General features: G+C 33.1%; 2 protein-coding genes and 1 pseudogene across 3 annotated transcripts; all 3 read left to right on the top strand.

Moving 5' to 3' along the window:
• Positions 1-12,682: 12,682 nt before the first annotated feature.
• Positions 12,683-12,768, top strand: B0H65DRAFT_t64 (annotated as a pseudogene). Its single transcript has one exon. The product of its transcript is annotated as a tRNA-OTHER (tRNA).
• Positions 12,769-15,100: 2,332 nt separating this feature from the next.
• Positions 15,101-15,986, top strand: B0H65DRAFT_16166 (uncharacterized protein). The gene has a single exon (XM_062821250.1). It carries the CDS (start codon positions 15,167-15,169, stop codon positions 15,899-15,901), a length of 735 nt encoding a protein of 244 aa, XP_062685900.1. The 5' UTR covers positions 15,101-15,166; the 3' UTR covers positions 15,902-15,986.
• Positions 15,987-16,421: 435 nt separating this feature from the next.
• B0H65DRAFT_448772 (IMP-specific 5-nucleotidase) lies at positions 16,422-18,886 on the top strand. The gene is made up of 5 exons (XM_062825913.1): positions 16,422-16,854; positions 16,918-16,953; positions 17,169-17,336; positions 17,425-17,736; positions 17,816-18,886. Exons 1-5 carry the CDS (start codon positions 16,830-16,832, stop codon positions 18,571-18,573), a joined length of 1,299 nt encoding a protein of 432 aa, XP_062685899.1. The 5' UTR covers positions 16,422-16,829; the 3' UTR covers positions 18,574-18,886.
• Positions 18,887-22,743: the final 3,857 nt, after the last annotated feature.

Here is a 22,743-nt window from a genome sequence, read left to right as displayed (position 1 = left end):
CCGAACGTATTTTACTACTCCTAACTATAAATCTCCCAATTTCCATACTCGTTTTAATAATTCAATCTTCTTCCTATTTAATAATTCTTCTTTAACCGCGAATTAGGGTATACCTTTACGTATCCAACTAACTATACCGAAATAAATTTCTAAAGAATTTAAAATATCCAGAAAATTAAACTTTTAAAACGCTTTAATTCGATTTTCTATACGCAAAAGACCTTCGCTATCAATAATATTACGAAATAATTAAATAGATGAGAAGGTAGCGAAAAATTTATTAACACTAGTATATACGCGGTACTTATTAAATAAACTTATAATAATAACTAAATACTCTAAATACTCTTCTTTAATCATACTATAAATAATAATCTTATTAATATATATTCGTACAAATAAGCGGTAATTAAAGAATAATCGGTCTATAAACTATCATACGAAAGCGGGAGAATTCTTAAAACCTAGAAGAACGATATTAAATTATTTAAAACCCCGAAAACTAATTACTACTATACAATTACAATAATAAATAAAAATAAATAATTAATAGAAAAGTCCAGCGGCGTCGAAGATAGAAATGAATTTTTTACCAAGTATTACATTAATAATATCCTCTTAATCGGGCAATAAATATATATCTAAGATAATAATCCTGTTTAATAATCGGAGGTTAATAACAATACGACCTTTATTAACCCTATTAACTTTCTACTAAATAATGAATATAAAGCACACAATGGGCGTAGGCTATAATATAAAAAATATCTTTCAATAAACGTATATTTTATTATATTCTTTATTGAAGAATTTACAATCCTTCGCTCCGAAAAAGTAAAATTTAACGATTTTCTACTAATTTTACTACCCTTTAACAAAATCGATACGTATTTTATCTTCCTCCTTTATAAAAATAATCCCCTTATTTCTAAAAACGTTAATATGCTTATCTAGAAGGCTCTTAATTTATTAGGCAAATTCGGGATTAATATTATAAATACTAATACCTACTTCGGAGGGAATAGATTCGATATCGTTAAATTTATTAAATCCATAAAACGGAACGTTAAAAGTTACTTTACAAATTATAATTTCCTTATCGTCCTTTATACTTTCATTAATATATATAGTATCTTTAATACCCCCGTCGATATATATAGCGTATTAATCTGGAGAGAATCCAATTTAGATTACCGTAATCAAATATATTACGTCTAAAGTATTAATAAATATTATTTTCTTAATAATTTTAAACGAAGAGTATATAATTATACTAATTCGAATACCTACGGGGATAAAAAGTAATTCATTAAATTAATTAAAATATAAGACTATTTTATATATTTTACTATCTACGATAACGTTTAATAAGAAAGAATATTAAGCATAAAAATTATATACCGAACGTTTACTTTAACTATAATAGTTATTAAATTAGGCGTTATAACATATTAAGAAAATATTTAATTAGTTTGAAAAAAGAATTATATCGTTTTTAGAAAAAACTTCGGCAACGAACGTATCCTCCCTTACTTCCTCTTTCTTGGAAAAAATTTCACTACGTACTTTTATACCAAAAATAGATCGAAAAGAGTAAAGAGCAATATTAAAACTAACCTTTATTTCGTAATAATAAAGGAAATTAATATTTAATAGTATATTCGGGCCTAATTTAATAATAAATAGGGCGGATATTTAAAAGTAATTATTAATTATAATATTATTAACTTTTCCTTCTATATAGAAATTAAATTTAACGAAAGTATTAATTACCGTTTTTAAATTAATTCCCCTTATAACGTTCGGCAGAATTAAAAAATACCGAATATTAAGTAAAAAATTATTAATAAATATATAGTTTACTATAATTAATAAATAGGGGGACAGCTCGGTTGGGAAGATCTAGGCTTAGTTTACCTTGCGGTTGTTTCCGTAAGGTCGTAGGTTCGAATCCTACTCCCCTTTCTTCTATCCGGTCTTAATTTTCGGGTTCTCCTAAGACTAGCCTCGGAATTTCTCCCCCACCCGAAGCACGTAGCTAAACTTACAAGGCTCTCCCTAGTCTAAAACCCTAGGATAAAGCGATTTGGCGCTTGAAATTCTCTTCCTCGACGGGGCTCCGCTACTCCTCCACTGCGAAGGTAAATTTTAAATCGATTTCTCTACCCCTCGAAAAGCAATCACCTCGTCCGGTAATATAATAATTATCCGCCTAATTAGCGTATAATTCCCTAAGCAAGTAGAGTAATATTTGCCCTCGCTTCGAAATTAGGGCCCTCGGGCCAAAAGAAGACCTTAAAAACGCTAATCGAAATCCGTAAAACCCCTCTTCCCTCCCCCTAAAATACTACCCCAATAATAGAACGTATCTAGGCAATAAAGAAAGGGTGGAGGTAGAGGGGCTAGTAATTAAAAGACTTTGAAGGAAGGTTTGGATGAACGAAGATAAATATTAGATATAAAGACGCGGGAGGTTTTCATCCAGTATTCAGCGGCGGATATACGGTTTTTCCGCCCGGCTTTGAACGACGAAGGACCGTATGCCTAAATAAGGTGACTAATTAAATTAAACAGATGAGCGTGAATAAGATTATAATTATTATAATTAATAAATAACCCGAATTAAAATATATTATAATTAGTAATATATTTAAGTTAGGTTTAATATTAATTTATAAATATAAAGTGTTTTTCTTCAAATTTAATTCTCCGTTTCGTAATATAATATTATTAGGAATATCTTCGATAATTTAACTTTTAGTACAAACAAACAAATAATATTAACTTTTATATATAATATCCGATAAGGTTAATTTCCGACCGTTTATTAATATAAGCAATTTTATTTTAATATTTACGTTTTTTACTTTTCTAACCCGTTTAAACGTTTCTTAGAAGCCCTTCGAAATTATAGCCTAAAGTTTAAATAAGAGATTAAACGACTTATAAAATACTTAGGCTATCTTTTTAAAATTTAAAAATAATAATAACGCTATTACCCCTAATTCCTATATTATATATACTATTTCCATTACTACCTTAATTACAAATTCCGTCTATTTCTCCTTTTTATTCCTTATTTAGCCCTCTAGTAAGAGTTTATATTCTTCCGCTACGAGGGCGAATCGCTTTATAATTATCGCTTCTAATATTTTTCCTATGCAATTTAGGAATATAATAGGGCACTATATTCCTACTATTTTCTTTTATATCGCCCTCCTTTCAAACTTCTTTAATATTATTACTTTTATATAACATTATTATATTAGGAACGAACCGACGGTAAAATTTCTAATAGTAATAATAATTAATATTTCTATTAACTGTCTTCCGTATACTTTAAATAGTTTATTAGAGAATTAATTACTCTTTAGGGCTTTATTAGGAATTATACAGCGTAGTACTTCTATTACATCGTCCGTATTAATTTTGTAATTTATTAATAATTCGGTCCTTTATTTCCTTTTCTAATCTAATAAATAATTTATCGGTACCTTTATCCTAAGAAGAATTTTTCCGCTAGGATCTCCGCCTTATTTTTATAATCCTATTTCTCCTTTATATGTCCTTTTTAATATAGCGCTAATATTTTAGGGGGGTTAGAAAATAAATAATTTTATATTCTACCCTACTATTTAAATATTTAAATTTTCTTCGGGTCTTTCGATACATCCTTCGTAAGGGTATACTACCGTTTCGCGTACGCGAATTAGATAGCTTCGGTTTATTTTTATTTCGCTTCCTCTAATTCTCTTCTTCTTATTAGTATCTTCTTCTACTTCTAAACCCTCACTATCTATCTTATATACTTAACGGCTTCCTTTATACCTAAATCCTATTAATTAGCGCGTTTACCCCTTCCCCTTTTCCATTTCGGGATTACTTCATTAAAAACCTTAATTAATTCCTCTATTAATTAGTCGATTACAATTTCCAATTCGGCATTCGTAGTAATTATTAATAGAATTATAATATATTCTGTAATAAATCCTTTAACTTTTTTAATATTTATAAATATTTAATAATAATTTTTATAGTGTCCTCCGGCTCTTTAATAGTTTTAATATAAATTAGAATTAATTAAATTTAATAATACGATCCGGTAAGGACCTCATCCTCTACCGTCCAGTATATAGTATATAATATTTCTATTATTTAAACGTTATCAATAATACTATTAAATTCCTGCTATATTTCGTTCTTTAAGTATATTAGTTCGCCTTACGATATTATTAATATAAATTGGTAATTCGTCGCCAATAAAAAGAAAATATAATTACCTTTATTCATCTTTCTATAAATATCCTATATTGGGTAATAGAAGTTTATATCCCCTATTATAATATCCCTTCCTTTCAATTTTAATGCAATTTTCTTAAAGGGAGTATATTATTCGTATTTAGAACTCGAATTCCAAATCGGTGAGTAGACTAATTATACCCTTATTTCTTTTTCCCCTTCTCCGATTTTTGTTATTACCTAATCCTCTCCCTATTTATTATCCTATCGGTAAATTATAAAACGTTTATTTATATATAACATTACGTATCCTTAATTAATATTATCTAATATTTAATAGCGGGAAGCCTTAATATTGAAAATACTACTTACAACTATACTTTAACTTAACTTTTAGAACGCTATAATATCATAATAGTCTTCTATTTCTAATATAATTTTTATCTTATTAAATAATTTTATTATATTCTAATATAGAATTTTTAAATTAATATAATAGACGTTTAAGTAACATTCTTTTAATATAATCAAGGGTTCTACTTAATGATAATACTTAATATTTTAAGAATTCTCTTTTAATATTTTACTCTAACTATATTTAATTTAACGCGGAATTCTTTCTATACCTTTATATAAGGGCCGCTTTTTTTATTAATTATTATTTACTATCATTCGGACTCTAAAATTTTTAAATTGTTTACGTCCGGGATTTCTAAATCGCTATTTTAGGGGTATTTAATTAGGTTAATTATAAATAATTCTTCTATACGCTATAGGAAAAAGGGCTTCTATATTAATTACTTCATTAGGTTAATAATTTCCTAATAAACCGGAGGGGAAATTTATTCTTCGATGGGAAATTATTTTAAGAATTTTAAATATTCGTAAGAGTACTATAAAGCTCCCCCCTCTTACCTATCCTTTTTTTAATCTTTATTACTACTTTATATAAGTATTAAAGGAATTAAAGGGGACAATAATAGTAAAATTCGTAATCAATACTAATATTTTGACTTTTTCGAAATCGACGAGAGAAAACTATAATAAATTAAAAGAAATTTAGTGGATCTACTACAGTTAGGTGGAAGAATATAGATTAGAATTTAAAATTAATAAATTGGAATTTATTTATTTTATTGAAACCCAGTAATTACGGACCGAAATTATCAACTTCGGAGAATACTAATTAGCCCCTATAAATCCAGTATAATTCCTAGGAATATAATTAGATTATAAATTAATTTACCGAATATATTTTTAAGTAGTGAAAAAGAAAATATTAATATAAGTTTTCGCGCTTATATATGTCGTAGCGAAGACGTAGGGCTATAGCTTCGTCCGAACAAAAGAAATATATATAAAGGCGATTCGTATAATAGTAATTTATAGAGCATTAGCGTACTATATATTAACGGAACCGTTTAAAAGATTATATAGTTTTGCGAAGGCTTTTATATCGACTTAAACTAACTATTTTAAAATAATTTCTAAAATTTATAAAGTAATATTTACGTTCAATATTAAAACGGAAACCTTTTATTTACCTTTTAACTTCTACTTTAATAAGAGGGTTAGAACATTTAAAAACCGGTTTACCTACTTACTAGTAGCGGCCTTCGTTAGGGGGATATTAGCTTGGATAGCGGGGGAATTATAAGGCGGAAAGAGAGGTAAATAATTATAGTTACTTTTAAGTTAACGGCTGGGTAAAAGTTAAATAAGTTGAAAAATAAGCCTTAGATAAAGATATTCCGATATTATAAAGAGAGGCGAAAGAATTTATATTAAATAAGAAAGAAAAATAGTTAGAAGAAGTAATTTAAAAGAAGTAGGTTGCGAAGTAATATATTAAAATAGTTAAAACGATAAAGAAAAAGAGAAAATAAATACTATAAAGGCGCGTACGCGGTTTAATAGAATTATACTATAATATTATATTTAGCCTAATATAAATAAAAGACTATTACTATGCTACTTTTTGAAAATAATAAGTTCGCTCCTAATATAAGTTAGGATGGGTAAAATAAGCCTATAGGCGTTTTTATTCAAAAGAAGGGTATTAGAGGTAATAACGTTCTACTACTGGTACGGACTAATTAAGGAAACGTTCGAATATATTATATTAGAATATAGGGAAGCGGAAAATATATAATTATAGGGAGACCTAATTTAGCTATAAAATATTAAATAACTTTATAACGAATTTGAAACCGGAGAAGGAACGGAGCGGATTTTTGATTAGGCTTTATATTTAGGTCGATTGTAAGAGTATAAATTAATAGTAAAGATAGAATAAATAAAAGAAGTAAAGGAATTACTAAGGAGTTTAAATTAATTTTTAATTTTGGGGCGTAGGAGTGCGTTTATAATACCCGGATACGAAGAAATTTAACGAAAGCGTTAATACGATATTAAGAAGACGCCGATAAATTACTGATTAAGATTAATTCCGATTATTAAAAATTAAATAATAATTATAATTAAATAGTATTACGAAAAAACGAAGTTAAATCGCCGATATAGAGGGAGCGAACGTTATTTACTAATTATTTAAGGATGGAGCCGTTTTAAACGTTATAAAAGTCCAATTTAGGGTTGGGGTCACTTTTATAATTACTTTCAAATTTATAATTAATTTCCTCTTTAATATTTTTATACTTAATAACGTCGTTATTAACATTAACCCGCTCGATAAATTTTTATTCTTAATATATTTACTTTTGGTAATTAGAATAGAATCGAAAATATAGTTGTTAAATAATAATTTAACAACTTTAGAATATGTAGCGTAGATAATAGCTTCGATATTAGTAATTTAATTGAAAATTAACGAAGAAATTAAAACGGAGACTATACGGAGTATTTATATAATTAAAAAGATTTTTCAAATTAATTATAGTACGGCGAATAATAATAATATCCTTTTTAATAATATTAATATAATTTGCTACGTTATTAATACGGTTTTTAATAACTAAAGTAAAGCTATTAATCTTCTTAAGGACAGCCTTAAAGGCTTTACTAGCCTTATTAGCGAAAATACGTAATAAAGTAATATTATAGCGAATAATAGTAAAATTCGAAATATTATTAAGGGCGGCGCCACCGTTATTTATTTTCTTCTTCTTAGGAGAGGAGTAAATATCGCAGGATAAAATTATAATAAGAATATTATTATTACCGCTAAATTTATTATTATTATCTTAGAAGCTAGTAATTATATTTTAAATAGTAGAAATAGTTTATAAATTACTAATAAGGGTTTAGTATTCGGGAGATTTAAGGTCGAAATTAGTATTATAAAGAATTTTAGCGATTTAAACGAAGTTATAACCGGATTTAAAACGGCGCCCCTTCGAATACTTCTTAAATTTCTTACCTAATTTATACTTGCGGTAAAGGTTTTTAATTTTAATTAATTTAAGAGTTAATTATAGTAACGAAGAGGAGTAAAGGAGAAGTTTATAAAAATTTGAGAAGTAATAGGTATTATAGAAGCTATTATAAAAATATTTATAAGAAAGAGCAACGCGGAGGACTATATAGTATAAATTACGGATATATAAAATATATTAGACGTCGTTATTAGGAACCCAATAGTAAGCTGTAGAAGTAGTACTTTTTTCCTACTTTTTCGCCTTCTACTTATTTTAAAATTATTAGCGAAGGGCCTTAGTAATCTTTTTAAATATACGACGGGGAGTGTTAGAAAACGTAGTAGTAGGAGTAGTAGCCTTAAGGTCCTTAAGATTTTTAAAAACTTTAGTCGGCTTATTATTATTAGGCTTATTAAATTTACTTAAGGCTTTAATTTAAATTTTATTAAAAGGAATTATAATAGTACCGAATTAAAACCGAAAAGAAAAGGTAAACGGCGCAATAACGAGGTAGGAGTAATAAATTAGGCGGTAGGTGGGATAAAGAATATAAGAAGGAAGAAGAGGAAGGAAAGGAAGGAGCGAGGGAGAAATTACTTTATTAATTAAAAGGTAGGTTGTTATAATGTATTTATTATAAAGAATAAAATAAAAGGGCGGAGTAGAGAGAGGGGGAAGAATAATAATATAATTAATAATTAATTAAATTTAGCGGAAAGAATAGAAGGGAAATAGGATGGGGGTAAGGCTGGAAGGACCGCGTACCGGAATTAAAGATTACGCTTTGGGAATAATAGTGAGGTCATACCGAATAGAAGATAAATAGCGAAGGTACGGTGCCAATACGGCGCCGTTGTAATAGAGTAGTGGAGGGTTTTCAACCGGCTGCGGCACGGTTTTTCCTACCGATTAAGAATGGAAATAGCACTGCATACCTACTAGGTGGACTATATAATTAGTTAGCGTATATAAGACTAATAATAATATATTATTACTATAGACTTTATAACGGATATATTAATAATTCTATTAGTTAATACAATATAAAGTATTGATAGCTTTAATAAGTTTAATATTATATGCTCCGTAACCTATAAATTTAGTAAAAAAGTACTCTTATTAATAGGATATTTTATTTACAGCGTACGAGAATAGGCTACCGTTCTATTATAAATTTTACAGTAGTATAATTAGGGTTTATTAGTCGTTATATTTAACGATTGTAATTTAAAATTCGTTTCTACTATTTAGTATAGTATTTCTAAAGTAGTGGCAGTAAATTTATCATTTTCGATAGCTTATTATATTTAAACGGATAGTTAATCCGAATATATTAATTAAATGGCGGAAATAGTAATTTGTATATAGTACGCTATTAGTACCCGGGTATAACCGTTTATATTAGTAGCCCTTTAGTATAATTTGAATAATACTATCTAAGTTACTATTAGTATATTTCCGAATAAATTAAATTATAATTTTAAATTTAGATTTATAATTAATTTATTAGTCACGGATATAGAAGAAGTAATTATAATGGAATCTTTAGCGCTAGTATATTAAGAATTCTAATTAAAAGCCGCCGAATTTATTAATAGAGTAGGTATAGCGGCTAGAGTAAAATATAATGTAAAGTACTTTCCGATATCGTTTGAAGTTAGAAATAAAGTTTATTTTCGCTTTGGTAAAGGCTATGATTTATTAAATAGTCCGAAGAATAAATAGTTAATAAAACGGATAGGTCCTTATAAAATCTTAGAAAAGTTAGCCTTTTAATTTATAAGTTTAATTTGCCTTTTTTATAGCGTACTTATTCGGTAATTTCTATTGTGTATTTATAGAAGTTAGCTTAAAGTTTTAATTTATTTGGAAAAGAAGTTCCGCTTCTCTAATTTATAAAGGTTAATAGTTAAGAAGAATAAGAAGTTGAAAATTTAGTAGTTAAAAGTTAGAGATCGAAGGAGGTTAAATATTTTATTAAATGGGCCGGATATTGAAATAAAAATAATATATATGAACTGCGTTCCGAATTAATAAAAAACTTTAAGGAAAAGGTTAAGAAATTTAACGTTAAATAACCGTTAGAATTATTATTTTGGAGTATTCGGAGGAAAGTAGTTTAGTATTTGGTTTATAAATTGGGTTATACTTAATTAATTTCAACGTTTAGGGTAATAATCTTTTTAATAAAAAGGGGGAAGAAAAAGCGAAGATTGTTTAATACGGAGGTTTGGAAATGTTTTCCTTCTATTATTTTGCTTTTTAATTTTAATTTTATTCTTTTTCCTATTGTTTTCGTAAGTAACTTATTAAGATTAATAAAATTTCGTGCTTCTAAGTTTGAAGTCGCGGTAAGATTATTAAATTAATACCGCCGATTTGTAGTATATTAGGTATTGTAAATAATTTTTTTTCGTTTATTCTTTTATTTTAAATAGGTAATTCTAGTACGCGTATTTAAGGTTGTTAGAATTAGGCAATTATAATTATATAAAGTAATAAAGTAAATATAATACCCGGTAAATAATTAAAAGAATATAAATCTAAATAGGATCGAAGGTTTTTAGTACGTATGTAATTCTTTCAATTTATTTAAAACCTTCCTTCTTTATTAAAACTTGTTATTTATTTTATTTTTAACGTTTATAAATAACCCTATCTTTATAATTACTCGGTTTTACGGTTATAATTATTATTTATTATATTTATCAATTAATCGTCTTATATTATTTCGCCTTTCATTTTACTTTTATAATAAAGTACGATATTAAAATAATTACCCCGCAATTTAATTACCTTTATATTAAATTTACTAATTACATTGTTTAGAACGGTAATTCGGATAGCGAGTTGAGTATGTTAAGTAGCGACCTCCGCTTAGCTACATTAGTAATCGAATTAAATAATCACTTCCCTATTTTTATTAATTTAATTATATACTTTAGCCGCCTTTATCAAAAGGGCGTCGAGGATAAGATTATTAGTATAGGTTGCAATAGCCTTTATATTATTGTTCTAGCTTTTATTACTATTAATATTATTATTATAAGCGATTAAACCCTTGTAACCTTCTTTACTTATCTTTGCTTTTAATATATAATTAACTGTATTAATAGCATAAGCGACGTTTTGAACGACTTTAATCCTTATACCCGTTTTCCTTCGCGCGATAAAACTTACGCCCTTAATAGTATTATAATTAAGAATACTAAGATTGGTAAAGAGGTTACCCGTTGTTAGGTACCTCCTATAATAATTTAATATTTATTCGTATATTATGATGGTCGCTTCGCCTTTATCCTTTATAATATTATTAAAAGTATTGGCGTTTAAATTAATTTAGATTAAGCGATTTTATATAGTATTGGTAGTTTTAATTACTATATTACGGTAGTTTTTGCGTCCTTAAACTTTAATAGTATTAATTTTTATAATAAATTCGGTATTTAGTAGGATTATTTTTTTAATGATTATAGTAATTCTTATACTATAGTATATAATTCTTCTACGTCGTCTACTTTTACCCGAATCGATATAATTTCCTATATTTATAAGGGTATAATCTTTTGGCGATTTTAATATAACGAGGTCCTATTAATTATTTGTATTATTAACGACCGTTTTAATAATAGTATTAATCTTCTTATATAATTTATTTATTCTATTGGTTATATACTTAACTTTAACAACTTCGAATTTTATAATATGTAAGAGTAATATTAATTCGGCTGTTTTATTAAATGTAAGCATAATATTCTCTGTAGTCCTATAGTTTTAGTTAATATTATAAACGTTAAGCCTTCTCTAATTTGTAAAAATCCGTGTAAACCCTTCGTTAATACTATTAAGGCTTGCGCTTGTATGGGAAAAATTATTAAAAAGAATTCGGTCGGTAAGGTCTACCCGATTAGAGATACGGTAATTCTTATATTTAATAAGGATTATAAAATATTCGACCTTATAATGGATATAGATTTTTAGAAGCTGTGCGATAAGGTTTATACTATTATTTAGGATTATTACGATAAAATTAAGAAATACGAAAATAAGTTTATTAATTTACAGGCCTTCTTTTAAATTATATTGTGCTGTAATATAAGGATAGTTTTAAAGAAAGTTATTAAATTACGTAACGATATTAACCCTATATTTGTTAATTATATCCCTTTCTGTATTTAATTATTCGTCCTCTAATATTATAATTATAAAGGCAGTTTTAACGAATAGATTAGTAATTTCCTAGTGCGTTTAAAATATTTATATTGTTTATAAATTAATATAGTTAAAAGATAAGCGTATTATTAATATTGTTGTTAATATTCTCGTTAGATTTACTAGCTATCTTAGTATTTTTATTAAATTTAAGTAGATTTTATTTATTTTATAAGATAATTTAGCTAATTTTAATTATTATTAATCAATTGTAGTAGAGGAAGTATGTAATAAAATAGTTAAAATAAGTAAAGAGATGAAGGAGATACAAGTTTAGCGCGTTTAGTATTAAATTTTTATTCTTTATAGTTTTTAATTAAGTATATTACCGATTTTTATATTAATTTATTCTATTCGCTCCGGTATATTATTATATATCGTTCGGTCTAATATAATGTCCGCCTAGGTTATTTCTCGCATTAATATTTTATTTAGAATCTGTTCGCTTCGTTATTAAATATTGGAGATTTGGCGGATTAAAGAAAATTCCCTTTTTATTAATTATAAGCGTTTTTGTTCTAAGGGTAATACTTTTTTATATTTTAATAAAATTTATTGCGAGTTCGAGGAGGATTATAACGTTTATTAATAGCAGATAGTAATATAAATATGAATTTCTTTTACTTACGGTTTTATAGTTATTAAATAGTTTTTTTAGAGGTTTTAGTTATAGAAATTCGGTATTATAATAATAATTTTAATAAATATATAGTATTCTTCTACGAAGGATATAGATATGGTTAGATATTAGATTTAATACTCATAATAATTAAATTTATTAGGATAGATATTAAAATAATAAATAATATTAAGAAGGATAACGATAGTCTTTAAAGTTTATTTATATTTAGCATGGGAGGATAGCTCAGTCGGGAAGATCTGGGCTTGGATTTGCCTTGCGGTTTCCGTAAGGTCGTGGGTTCGAATCCCGCTCCCCCTTCTTCTATCCGATCTTTTCGGTTTGGAATTCTTCTCCTACTCTGAGCACGTAATTAAACTTGTAGGGCTCTCCCTAGTCCAAAACCCTAGGTACCCCGCTGAAAAGTGAATTCGGGTCGATTCTCCCCACTTCGAAAAGTAATCACCCCGTTCGACAACACGATAACTCCTCCGCCTAATTAGCGTACGATTCCCTAATAATAAGTAAGGTAATATTTATTCCTCGCCTCCGCTAACCGGGGCCTTCGGGCTGATTAAGAAGAAAGTACGATAACGAAATTCGTAAAACCCCTTTACCTTCCCCCTCCCCAAGGCGGTATCCCAATAATAAGACGTATTTAGTCAATAATAAGGACCAAGGGTGGGGGTAGCGGGGTTGAGAGAATTAGAGGAAATTGGAAGGAAGGTTTAGAAAAAATAAAACGAAGATAGATATTAGATATAAAGACGCGGGAGGTTTTTATCTGGTATCTTGGCGGATATACGGTTTTTCCGCCCGGCTTTGAACGACGAAGGACTACATGCCTAAATAAGTGACTAGTTAAATTAGACAGTCAAGCGTAAATAAGATCATTATTATTATATTTAGCATTTTTATTAATAAATAGTAAAAACTTTTTTCCTTCTTTGGAAGGAGAGATATTAGGAGATATTCTAGGCGGTGCCTAGATATTTTTACTCTACCGTAATATATATTAAATTAGGTATAGATATATTTATTTAAGTATATTACGGTATATAAGAGTATTTACCCTGTCAGTTTCTATTAAGATTAACAGATTGTCCAATTTTATAATATAAATGAGCGATTTTGTAGGACGTTAATAAGCGATTTTGTATGGGTTATATCGGGCACTGTCCTAGATTAAAATACTGTCCCAAAATTTTGCTACCCCCTCTTTTGACAAAAAAGAGGGGGCAAAGAAAGCTTGGCGCCCAGAAGCCCCCAAGTAATAAAAACTACCAAAACGAGCTCAATTTTGAAGCCATTCACAAATGGAGACATCCATCTGGTTGCTGAAAAGCCGCTCTATAAGATGATATAGCGTGTACTATCGTAGGACCGTTATTGGGACCACTGTTCAAAATCGTCCAAAATCGTCCTACGATAGTGCACGCTATATCATCTTATAGAGCGGCTTTTCAGCAACCAGATGGATGTCTCCATTTGTGAATGGCTTCAAAATTGAGCCCGTGATGGTCATTCCCAAAAGGACCTCTTTGTCGGAGAATGAAAGAAAAGTTCCATCCCCTGTAGCGCCAAGGTCTTGGCAACAGGGTACAACTGGACCTGCAGCTTTTGGCTTTGTACACGGATCAACAACTGGATCAACTGGCGGATCAACCATCGATATTTGGAACGCGCCCTTAGGTGAGCCAGCTTTCCATTCCGGGTCTTCGACATGCTAGGTGTCTTTTACCTTTACTGTTGATGACGGGTAATAAGCCGCATTTCCGTTGATACTAGCCTGCTTATGATGTAGGGTAGGCATAACGGAAACACTGCAGAATACAGAGCAAAGATATTCAGCCTCCTTTTAGCCTGAGAGTTCGTCTACAACTCCGGCAGGAGGCGAACTGCTTCAACGGGATCCTCATATATCTCCGCACTCATGAAATTAAATATGCGACTTCATCAGGGATTGATCGTCTGTTCATATTTGATGTATTCCGCAAACCTTGTTTTTGGGACGTAAATCGGGCGAAGATATATAGTGACTTGATTCAGAGATGGAAGTCCAACCCTCGACTTAGGATGGACGACTACAGTACATCCAACAAAAATCCGACTGCTTGGAACGTCGCTAATCTACAAAGATCATTCACGGCATGTCGGATATAGTGGGAAGCAGAGTGCGGTTTCTATGAATAGGCTTCCAATTTATATCAACATAGAAATAACCCAGATCTTCACCAGAGCATCATGACCGCGGAACCATACGTTTCGTTCCTTCTTGGACAACCCCGACATCATATGGGTGTTATCCCGGTGACGGACAGGATTCAATCTATATATACCTGCGTTTGCCTGACATCATATACGATAGCTTCGACCTTGGGTGGTAACGAGCGAGGAAGAATGTCAGCATGCAGATGCGGAAAGCAGGAGGGGTTTATATAGATCATCCATAATCCCGTGGAGGATGTCCCGATTGAGATGAGTTCGGAGTTTCTGAAAAGAGAGTTGATGATCGCGGCTCAGATGGCATAAGTTCATATATCTGACAGTGATTCCAACCCGGGTACTGGGAGAGCGCAAGCAGGTTCGCAAGTGGTTGTCAACTTTGAGAGCCTACTGACACAGATTGTTGAACCAGACCCAGGTGAGCTAAGAGAACACGATAGAGACATGTTTGTATACAGCTAGCTAACCTAACCCTCGATCCGAAGCAGCAGCCATGAAGTTCACCACCACAACCGTTTTCATGGGATTCTTGACCAGCCTCGCGGCCGCTCAAGGAGCTCCCGAAGTCACGCCCTGCCCTACCGTCACGCGGACGATGCAAAACCGTGGCTGCGGCAAGACATGCCAGTTTACCGACTGTGCTTTTGTCAACACGGTTCGTAACCCATGTGGATGTCCGGCATCGATACCCACGGCGACTTTGATCGCCCCTTGCGAGGCCGACTGTCCATACGGAGGGTGCAACATCGAATTCCGGACAAGTTGGCTGACCTGCCCGGCAACCACCACCTCCTCCCGTCGCTGGCCACCATGGCAAACCCGAACCTCAACCACCACAACCACCTCTTCGCCGCCGCCCAAACCGACCAGCACGAGAACCACCGTGCGTAGCACAAGCACGAGCACGAGCACGAGCACGAGCACGAGCACATCAACGACATACACGCAAACCACCATCAGCTGGAGTATCATCACCCTCCCGCCCAAAACCACCAGCAAGCCAGTCTTGTCGACATCGACGACGCCATGTCCCACAGTCACCAAGACGACAAGCCCGGCCGACTGCTCGCCAATTCGCTGTCCTGTGCCGACGTGCCAGGTCCGGTCGACGTTGAACGTGCCGTGCGGATGTACCGTGAAGACGCTGCTGTACGTTCAAGGGTGTGCCACGACGTGTTCTGAGGGGTGCTTGACACGCACCGAGACGGCCAGCGCGACGGGGTGCTAGACTGCTAGGTGGTCTCGAGGACCATGGTGTAGGTGTTGGAGCTGGTTTGGATTGGCTTGGGTTGGGTTGACTTTGATTTGGGGTTTTTCTTCTTGTCCTGTAGGTATGGGTGCAGCTCTGTTACCAGTTAGCTTCATCGATCAAGGTCCTACCTATTTGTATCATCAACATGTTGTTTCAACGTCGACCCTTTGAGACTTTGTGGAATGTTGCATGGGTATCCGCTGTCAGATCGTTGTGGTGTTTGGGGAACTGGAGATGGAAATGCCAAGGCAGACGTAACGGCGGGGTCCACTTTGAGGTGTTGGGTCATGCTGGGGAAGCCCCGCCTTACCCCTAGGAGTCGTAGCCTTTACCGATAGCTGACTCTCTCCAGTAATATTACGGGAATTCACCTCATGGAAGTCAATATGGCCTGCTGTTGACTGATAAAACCGGAGATAACCTCTTGAGAAGTCGGGAATGGGAGACTGAACCGAATGGGAGCGGGGCCGGGGACGTTAGTAGCAAGGGGGCAGGCAGGTAGGTCAGCTGGCCGGCGCCGCGTGCATCGGGCACCGCCGCTGTCCACGCCGCCCCGGCAGCCAACGGCACCTGCCAAGAGAGTCGAAGTCACTAGCGTACCGAAGCTGAGGTGTTCATACATATCCCGTACATGATACCTCACACACCTACCTCTCTTTGTTATACATCTTCTCATCTTCTCATCTCTCCGGCTCACCGAGTCCAGCATCCTGTCATCCATCTAATCGTACAAAGCGCTTCTATATACCACCCCGATACTTTCCCGTGTTTGTACTGCAAGCACGTAGCTGTCACCGTCGTCCAGTTTCACAAAGAGGAAACGACAGCATAATACTATTCCCATAGTTTCATCCCAACTCTAGAATACCCAACTCGAGCTTCACCCGTTACTTCACATCTCAAGATGACTACACGATACCGTGTTGAATGTGTGTTCGACCGTCATCGCCCATCACTGAGATTACTAGCAGCTAACGACTTTGTCTTTGTAGATGCCCTCAAGACCCACAGGCGGGATCAATTTATAGGTACAGCTTGAGCCCTTCTGTCACTTTAATAATGTATCCATGATTCGAGCAATGGCGTCACTTCCAGATAGTTACTGGATGTTCCTTACCCCCTTCTGGCGGAGTCTAGGGGTCAGCTTAGCGGTGGCCATCCAATTTACAAGAACAACTGTGAAGTGCCTTCATCGAGAAGAGGCATGTGGAAAGGATGAACTCCAGCTAATACTCTGTATCAGAATGGACCAAGGCGCTTCTAGCCGTACCATTCGTCCTCTACTCCCAGCCTCATGGCGTACTCGAAGATCCGGATCGTAGCGCCGATACGCTTTCTCAGACGAGAGAGGAAGCTCACAGACGATACAGTGAGATCTTTCGGGATATCGAAGCCATGATCGATGACCACAGTAAGCAGATATCCCCCCCCCCCCTGCTCACTCGACCAATCCCCTTGTGATCCAGTAACGTTCAAACAGCTAAACCATCAATCATCAGTTGCCCACCAAAACGACGCCGAGAACCCTTTCCCATCCAAGCTCAAGCTCTTGGTCCCCAGTATCGGACCCTTCTTCACGCGGTTACCGCTCGAAGCGGCCTTCAAGTTCCAGGACAACAAGCGATACATCTCATCACGCCGCTTTGTGTCGCCGTCCTTTAACGATATCCGCTTGATCCTCAACTCAGCGCAGATAATGGCTGTAACGACCTACGGAACTCTCCAGCTTGCTACCTTTGATGGTGACGTGACGCTCTACGACGATGGCCAGAGTCTGGAACCTACCAGTCCTGTGATTCCCCGACTACTAGGTTAGTGCAGTGGTTCTTACCTTTCATCTCCCTATCCCTGAACATACGCAACTCACATTTATCCCCCCTTCCCTCACAGACCTCCTCCGCAAAAACGTCAAAATCGGCATCGTCACCGCAGCAGGCTACACCACCGCCGACCGCTACTACGCCCGCCTGCACGGTCTCCTAGACGCCATGGCCAACAGCGCCGACCTGACCCCTTCGCAAAAGCAGTCTCTAGTCGTCATGGGCGGTGAAGCCAACTACCTCTTCGAGTTCGACTCGTCCTCGCCGCACCTTCTCGCCCCGGTGCCACGACAGCACTGGCTCACGCCCGAGATGGCCGCCTGGAGCGAGCAGGACATCACCCAACTACTCGACGTAGCCGAAGCCGCGCTGCGCGACTGCATCAAGACGCTCAACCTGCCCGCGACGCTGATGCGCAAAGACCGCGCCGTGGGCATCATCCCCGTTTCGCCCGAGATCCGCATCCCGCGCGAGAGCCTGGAGGAGACGGTTTTGCTGGTGCAGAAGATCCTCGAGCTCAGCACGGTGGGCCGGAGCAGGCGCGTGCCGTTTTGCGCCTTCAACGGTGGAAGGGATGTGTTTGTTGATATTGGCGATAAGAGCTGGGGTGTTACTGTTTGTCAAAGGTGGTTCTCACAGAAGGAGGCAGGTCCTCATGGGATCATCAAGGGGGAGAACACCCTGCACGTGGGCGATCAGTTCTTGAGTGCCGGGGCGAACGATTTCAGGGCCAGGAGCGTGGGGACGACGGCTTGGATTGCGAGTCCCGCGGAGACGGTGGAGTTGTTGGATGAGTTGGCCGAGTTGATGGGGAAGAAGATGTCTTGATTGAGGTTATCAGTATCATGGTTGCGGCGGCGGCGGCGGCGGGCGGGCGGTGATTGATGATGATGGTGATGGTGGTGATATAATGATAATGGGAGCAACAACGACATCCTTGTGGCGACTTGGGAACAGCGATCGATGGAGTAAAGCTCCAGGGGGAGGTTTCAAACATTAGCGACGACGACATGATTCTTCAGCGATAATGGATGTATGGGTATTCCCGGTTTCGGAGAAACGCGTCTAGCAGAAGGTGATACCACCGAGAAACGAATAATACGATCGGTATAGCTACTTGCGATTGTTATTTGAGAAACACATATGTAAATGCTATCTCATGAGACGATGGGCTGTGTAGTCATACCGTCCAAGACACTTCAGTTCCATCAGAAGCAGGACTTCCTAGTCATGTTCTCTTAAAGCAACCGATGATCTTCGGGGAGACCGGGGGGATGTCCAGTTAGCAGTCATGCCAATAAATGGGTGTCGCGTAACGGGCTTGTAGAAAGATACGTACCGCACCCCCAGTCACCTCCAGCCCCCGCACATCTACTACTCAGAACGGTATGGCTTCTTAAGTCCCGTGATCGTACAGTCTTTGCCTCTTTGGGTAGTATATAAACACGCGTATAGAGTTAAAGCCAGCTAAATTAGCTCTTTACACGTAAGAATCATATATGGCTATTGTATTAACTTAATAAAATCGTAAAAATGATAAAAATCATAATGTAGAATATAGTATTATAAGTAACCGAACGCACTACTTGCTATTATTAATAATACTTAATACTAATCTTCCTAAACTATTTAATAACTTTACTAATAAACTAGCGAAATCTAATTCCTATAGTAAAGTCCTTCTAGCTATCTTTTATATAGGCAATTACTTTAATAGTATAAATTGGTTCGATAAGCTTTCATCTCCCCCATAAATAGATTCAATAAACTCTACATTAAACACACCCATATAAATAGGTTCGGTAAACTCTACATTAATATAAATAGATTCAATAAACTCTACATTAAGCGTATAACAAGGGAACCATCTCGTATACAATATACAATAAATAACAAGGCTAGAAAGCGAAATCTAATTCCCTTGGCAAAATCCTTCTAACTATCTTTTATATAGGTAATTACTTTAATAATATAGATCGGTTCAATAAACTCTATATTAAATAACCGCTATATATATTAGTAATAATAAAATTATAAAGTTAATAAAGGTTAACTAATATATATATTAATCGTATTTTCAATACTACAATTATAATATTAACTTTAATAATACCAAGCTTACTATATAGAATACCCTAATTACTAACAATCGATTAATATATATATCAAAAGGATTTATAGTAATATACAAATACCATACTAAAAAGTAATTTTAATACATTTAATACAAATCGAAATATCTAGATCAAATTTCATTTCTATAACTACAATACTAGCTTACTCTCACCACCTCTAATTATACTAAATAAATACTAACTAGAATATATAACCAGTACTAAATTTATATAATTGCTATAATAACTGGATGTATCTGTATATAAATCGTATATATCATATAAATCTCTATATATAATATACAATATATTGGCATTTCTAATGCCTTTTACATATAAACCGTATATATTATATAAAACACTATATATAACTAGCTATATTTATAATACCTTTTAGGTATAACTAGCCATACCGCTTACTAAAAGACTGGATTAGTCTATATATTAATATATAAATCGTATAAATCGTATAAATCGTCGTTTAGAGTACTAATGGATTAATTAACTTAATATTTATAACTATAATAAATCCAATTTATAATATTCTACACTATCAAATATTTCGTAATATTATTAAACGTATATTAAAAAACCTCAATTTAATATCTAACCCCTATCTACTTCCTAAAATTGAGCCCCCTCTTATATTTATAAATTATTTATAACAACTTTTAGCTCTCTATTAAGCTATTAAATTCTCTCAATATACTAAACATAAATACGCTCTATATCTATAAAATTAAAATTATATTCGCGATACACTAATTATTAGAAACTATAGAACCTAAAAATCATAAACTCTACCTACTTTCGTACCGCCTACTGTTAACTAAAGCCACATCAATTCTCTTAAAGGGGTAGTCTCTATACAATTCGAATCTCAAACTACTCATATCCCCTATTTTACTGTAACTCTAACTAACTAACCAAACGGCCGACTAACAATATATAATAGTCGGAGAAGAAATAATACTAGCAGAAATACCAATATAGCAATTACTAACGTTTATAGAATCGGCACTTACAACTAATAAATTACTAATCGAAACGGCTACTTCTTTTATAGCGAATTATACTAACGAAGTATATTAATTATATATTAAAATATTCGCTAGTATTATAAAGCCGCCTCCCTTCCTTCGCTTCTAATAGAATTAACTTTTATACTAATACTAAGAATCGGCTAAGTCTAAGGTAATTAATTAACTCTCATAGAAGTTTAATACGAAAATCGTTCTTAACCTTAATAATACAGTCAGAATATCGAATATTTATATATAGTACGTACTTAATGATATTAAATAAAGAGAATTACTATATAATCATCTTATTTTCGAATTTTATAGTAGAATAATAACTTTCGAAAAAGTTAATTATAAATACCTATTAAAGAGAAATATAATTAATTAAGAAAAGAAAAGAAATAGCGCTAATAATTCTTAAGTCTCTTCTAATATTCTCTAAGTCTCCTCTGATATTCTTTAAATCTAAAAAGAAATCGAATTCCGTTTTATTTACTCTAAATTCTCAAGGGACTAGAGGAAAGAGGGTTTATACCTATAATAATAAAGGCGAATACTTACAAACGTAATTAGCCTACTATAATTTTATATCTTTCTAATTCTTTTCGATATACCCTTATATAGGGTCGTCTTAATCTAAATAGGCAAAGGCGAACCGAATAGAATTATTACAACCCTATTCAATACGTCTCTAACGAACGGTATCGATTATATATTCTAAGTATTCTTTATAACTATTACTAATACACTTCTACTTAAAGGTCCATTCTACGTAAATATAATAGAGGAAGTAATTAATTTCGATATTAGGGAAGGCTAATCTTACAATATATTATTCGACAGCAAAGTTATCTATAAAGAAATAATAAAGTGGCCATAATTAACCGCTTTTTACTACCTACCCCCGTATTATTAATAGAGCCTTTCTTACAATATTACCATCAGCCTTCTCTATAAGAAAATAACTATAAAGAAGCTAATAGCTGTATTTATTACGAATAAGAAGGGTATAGAGTAACTAATTAAGCTAATTCGTATTATATATAGCATCTATAAGGACAAAGTACCCTCGCTGTCGCAATATATCGAATTAACCTAATAAGGGGGGAAGAACGCGTTAGTTATACGTATATAAATAAATAAAAATAATAAAAATAATAAAAATGATAAAAATCTTAAAAATCTTAAAAATTATAAAAATAATAAAAGTAATAAAAATGATAAAAGTAATAAAAATAATAAAAATTATAAAAATAATTAAAATAATAAAAATGATAAAAAAGGATATACTAGTAATCGATTAAATTACCCTACGAAAGATCTCGCCATCCCTTCGAATAGTTTCAAAGGCTTTACTAAACGATTTAAAGCTACTAATATTCTCATTTATTATTATTTAAATAGATAAGTACTATAATACTTAATCGATTTGCAATTAGGGGACGAAATCCTTACCTACGTAATATAGATCTAAATAAGCAAACCGAAATACCCTACCCTAATTAAATAAGTTGTACTTACTAAGTTAATAACCTCCGAAATTATAAAGTACGATTCTAATGGTTTCCAATCAGCTATTATTATTATAAAAAGTCTAATAAATAGTAGCTAAAAGGAACCTTCGAATAATATCGCTAAAAGTTGATTTTTTAAAGCTAAAAATTCGTTTAATTTAATTTAAGAGATTAAGACTATAATTATAAAATTAACTATTAATCGACTTTAATAATACGCTAAGTAATACGTAATGATTATCTTTAACCGGGCTATAATACCGCAAAACTATAACCGCCCTCGTCTTATACCCTTAAAGGTTACGCATTATTCTATTACGCTCTCCCTTAAATTTCTCTCCCTCGTAA

This window comes from Neurospora tetraspora (genome assembly GCF_033439725.1).
Source record: "Neurospora tetraspora strain CBS 560.94 chromosome Unknown B0H65scaffold_1, whole genome shotgun sequence".
NCBI lineage: Eukaryota > Fungi > Ascomycota > Sordariomycetes > Sordariales > Sordariaceae > Neurospora > Neurospora tetraspora.
Note: the sequence above shows the minus strand (reverse complement) of the source record. Positions and strands in the feature narration are given on the sequence as shown.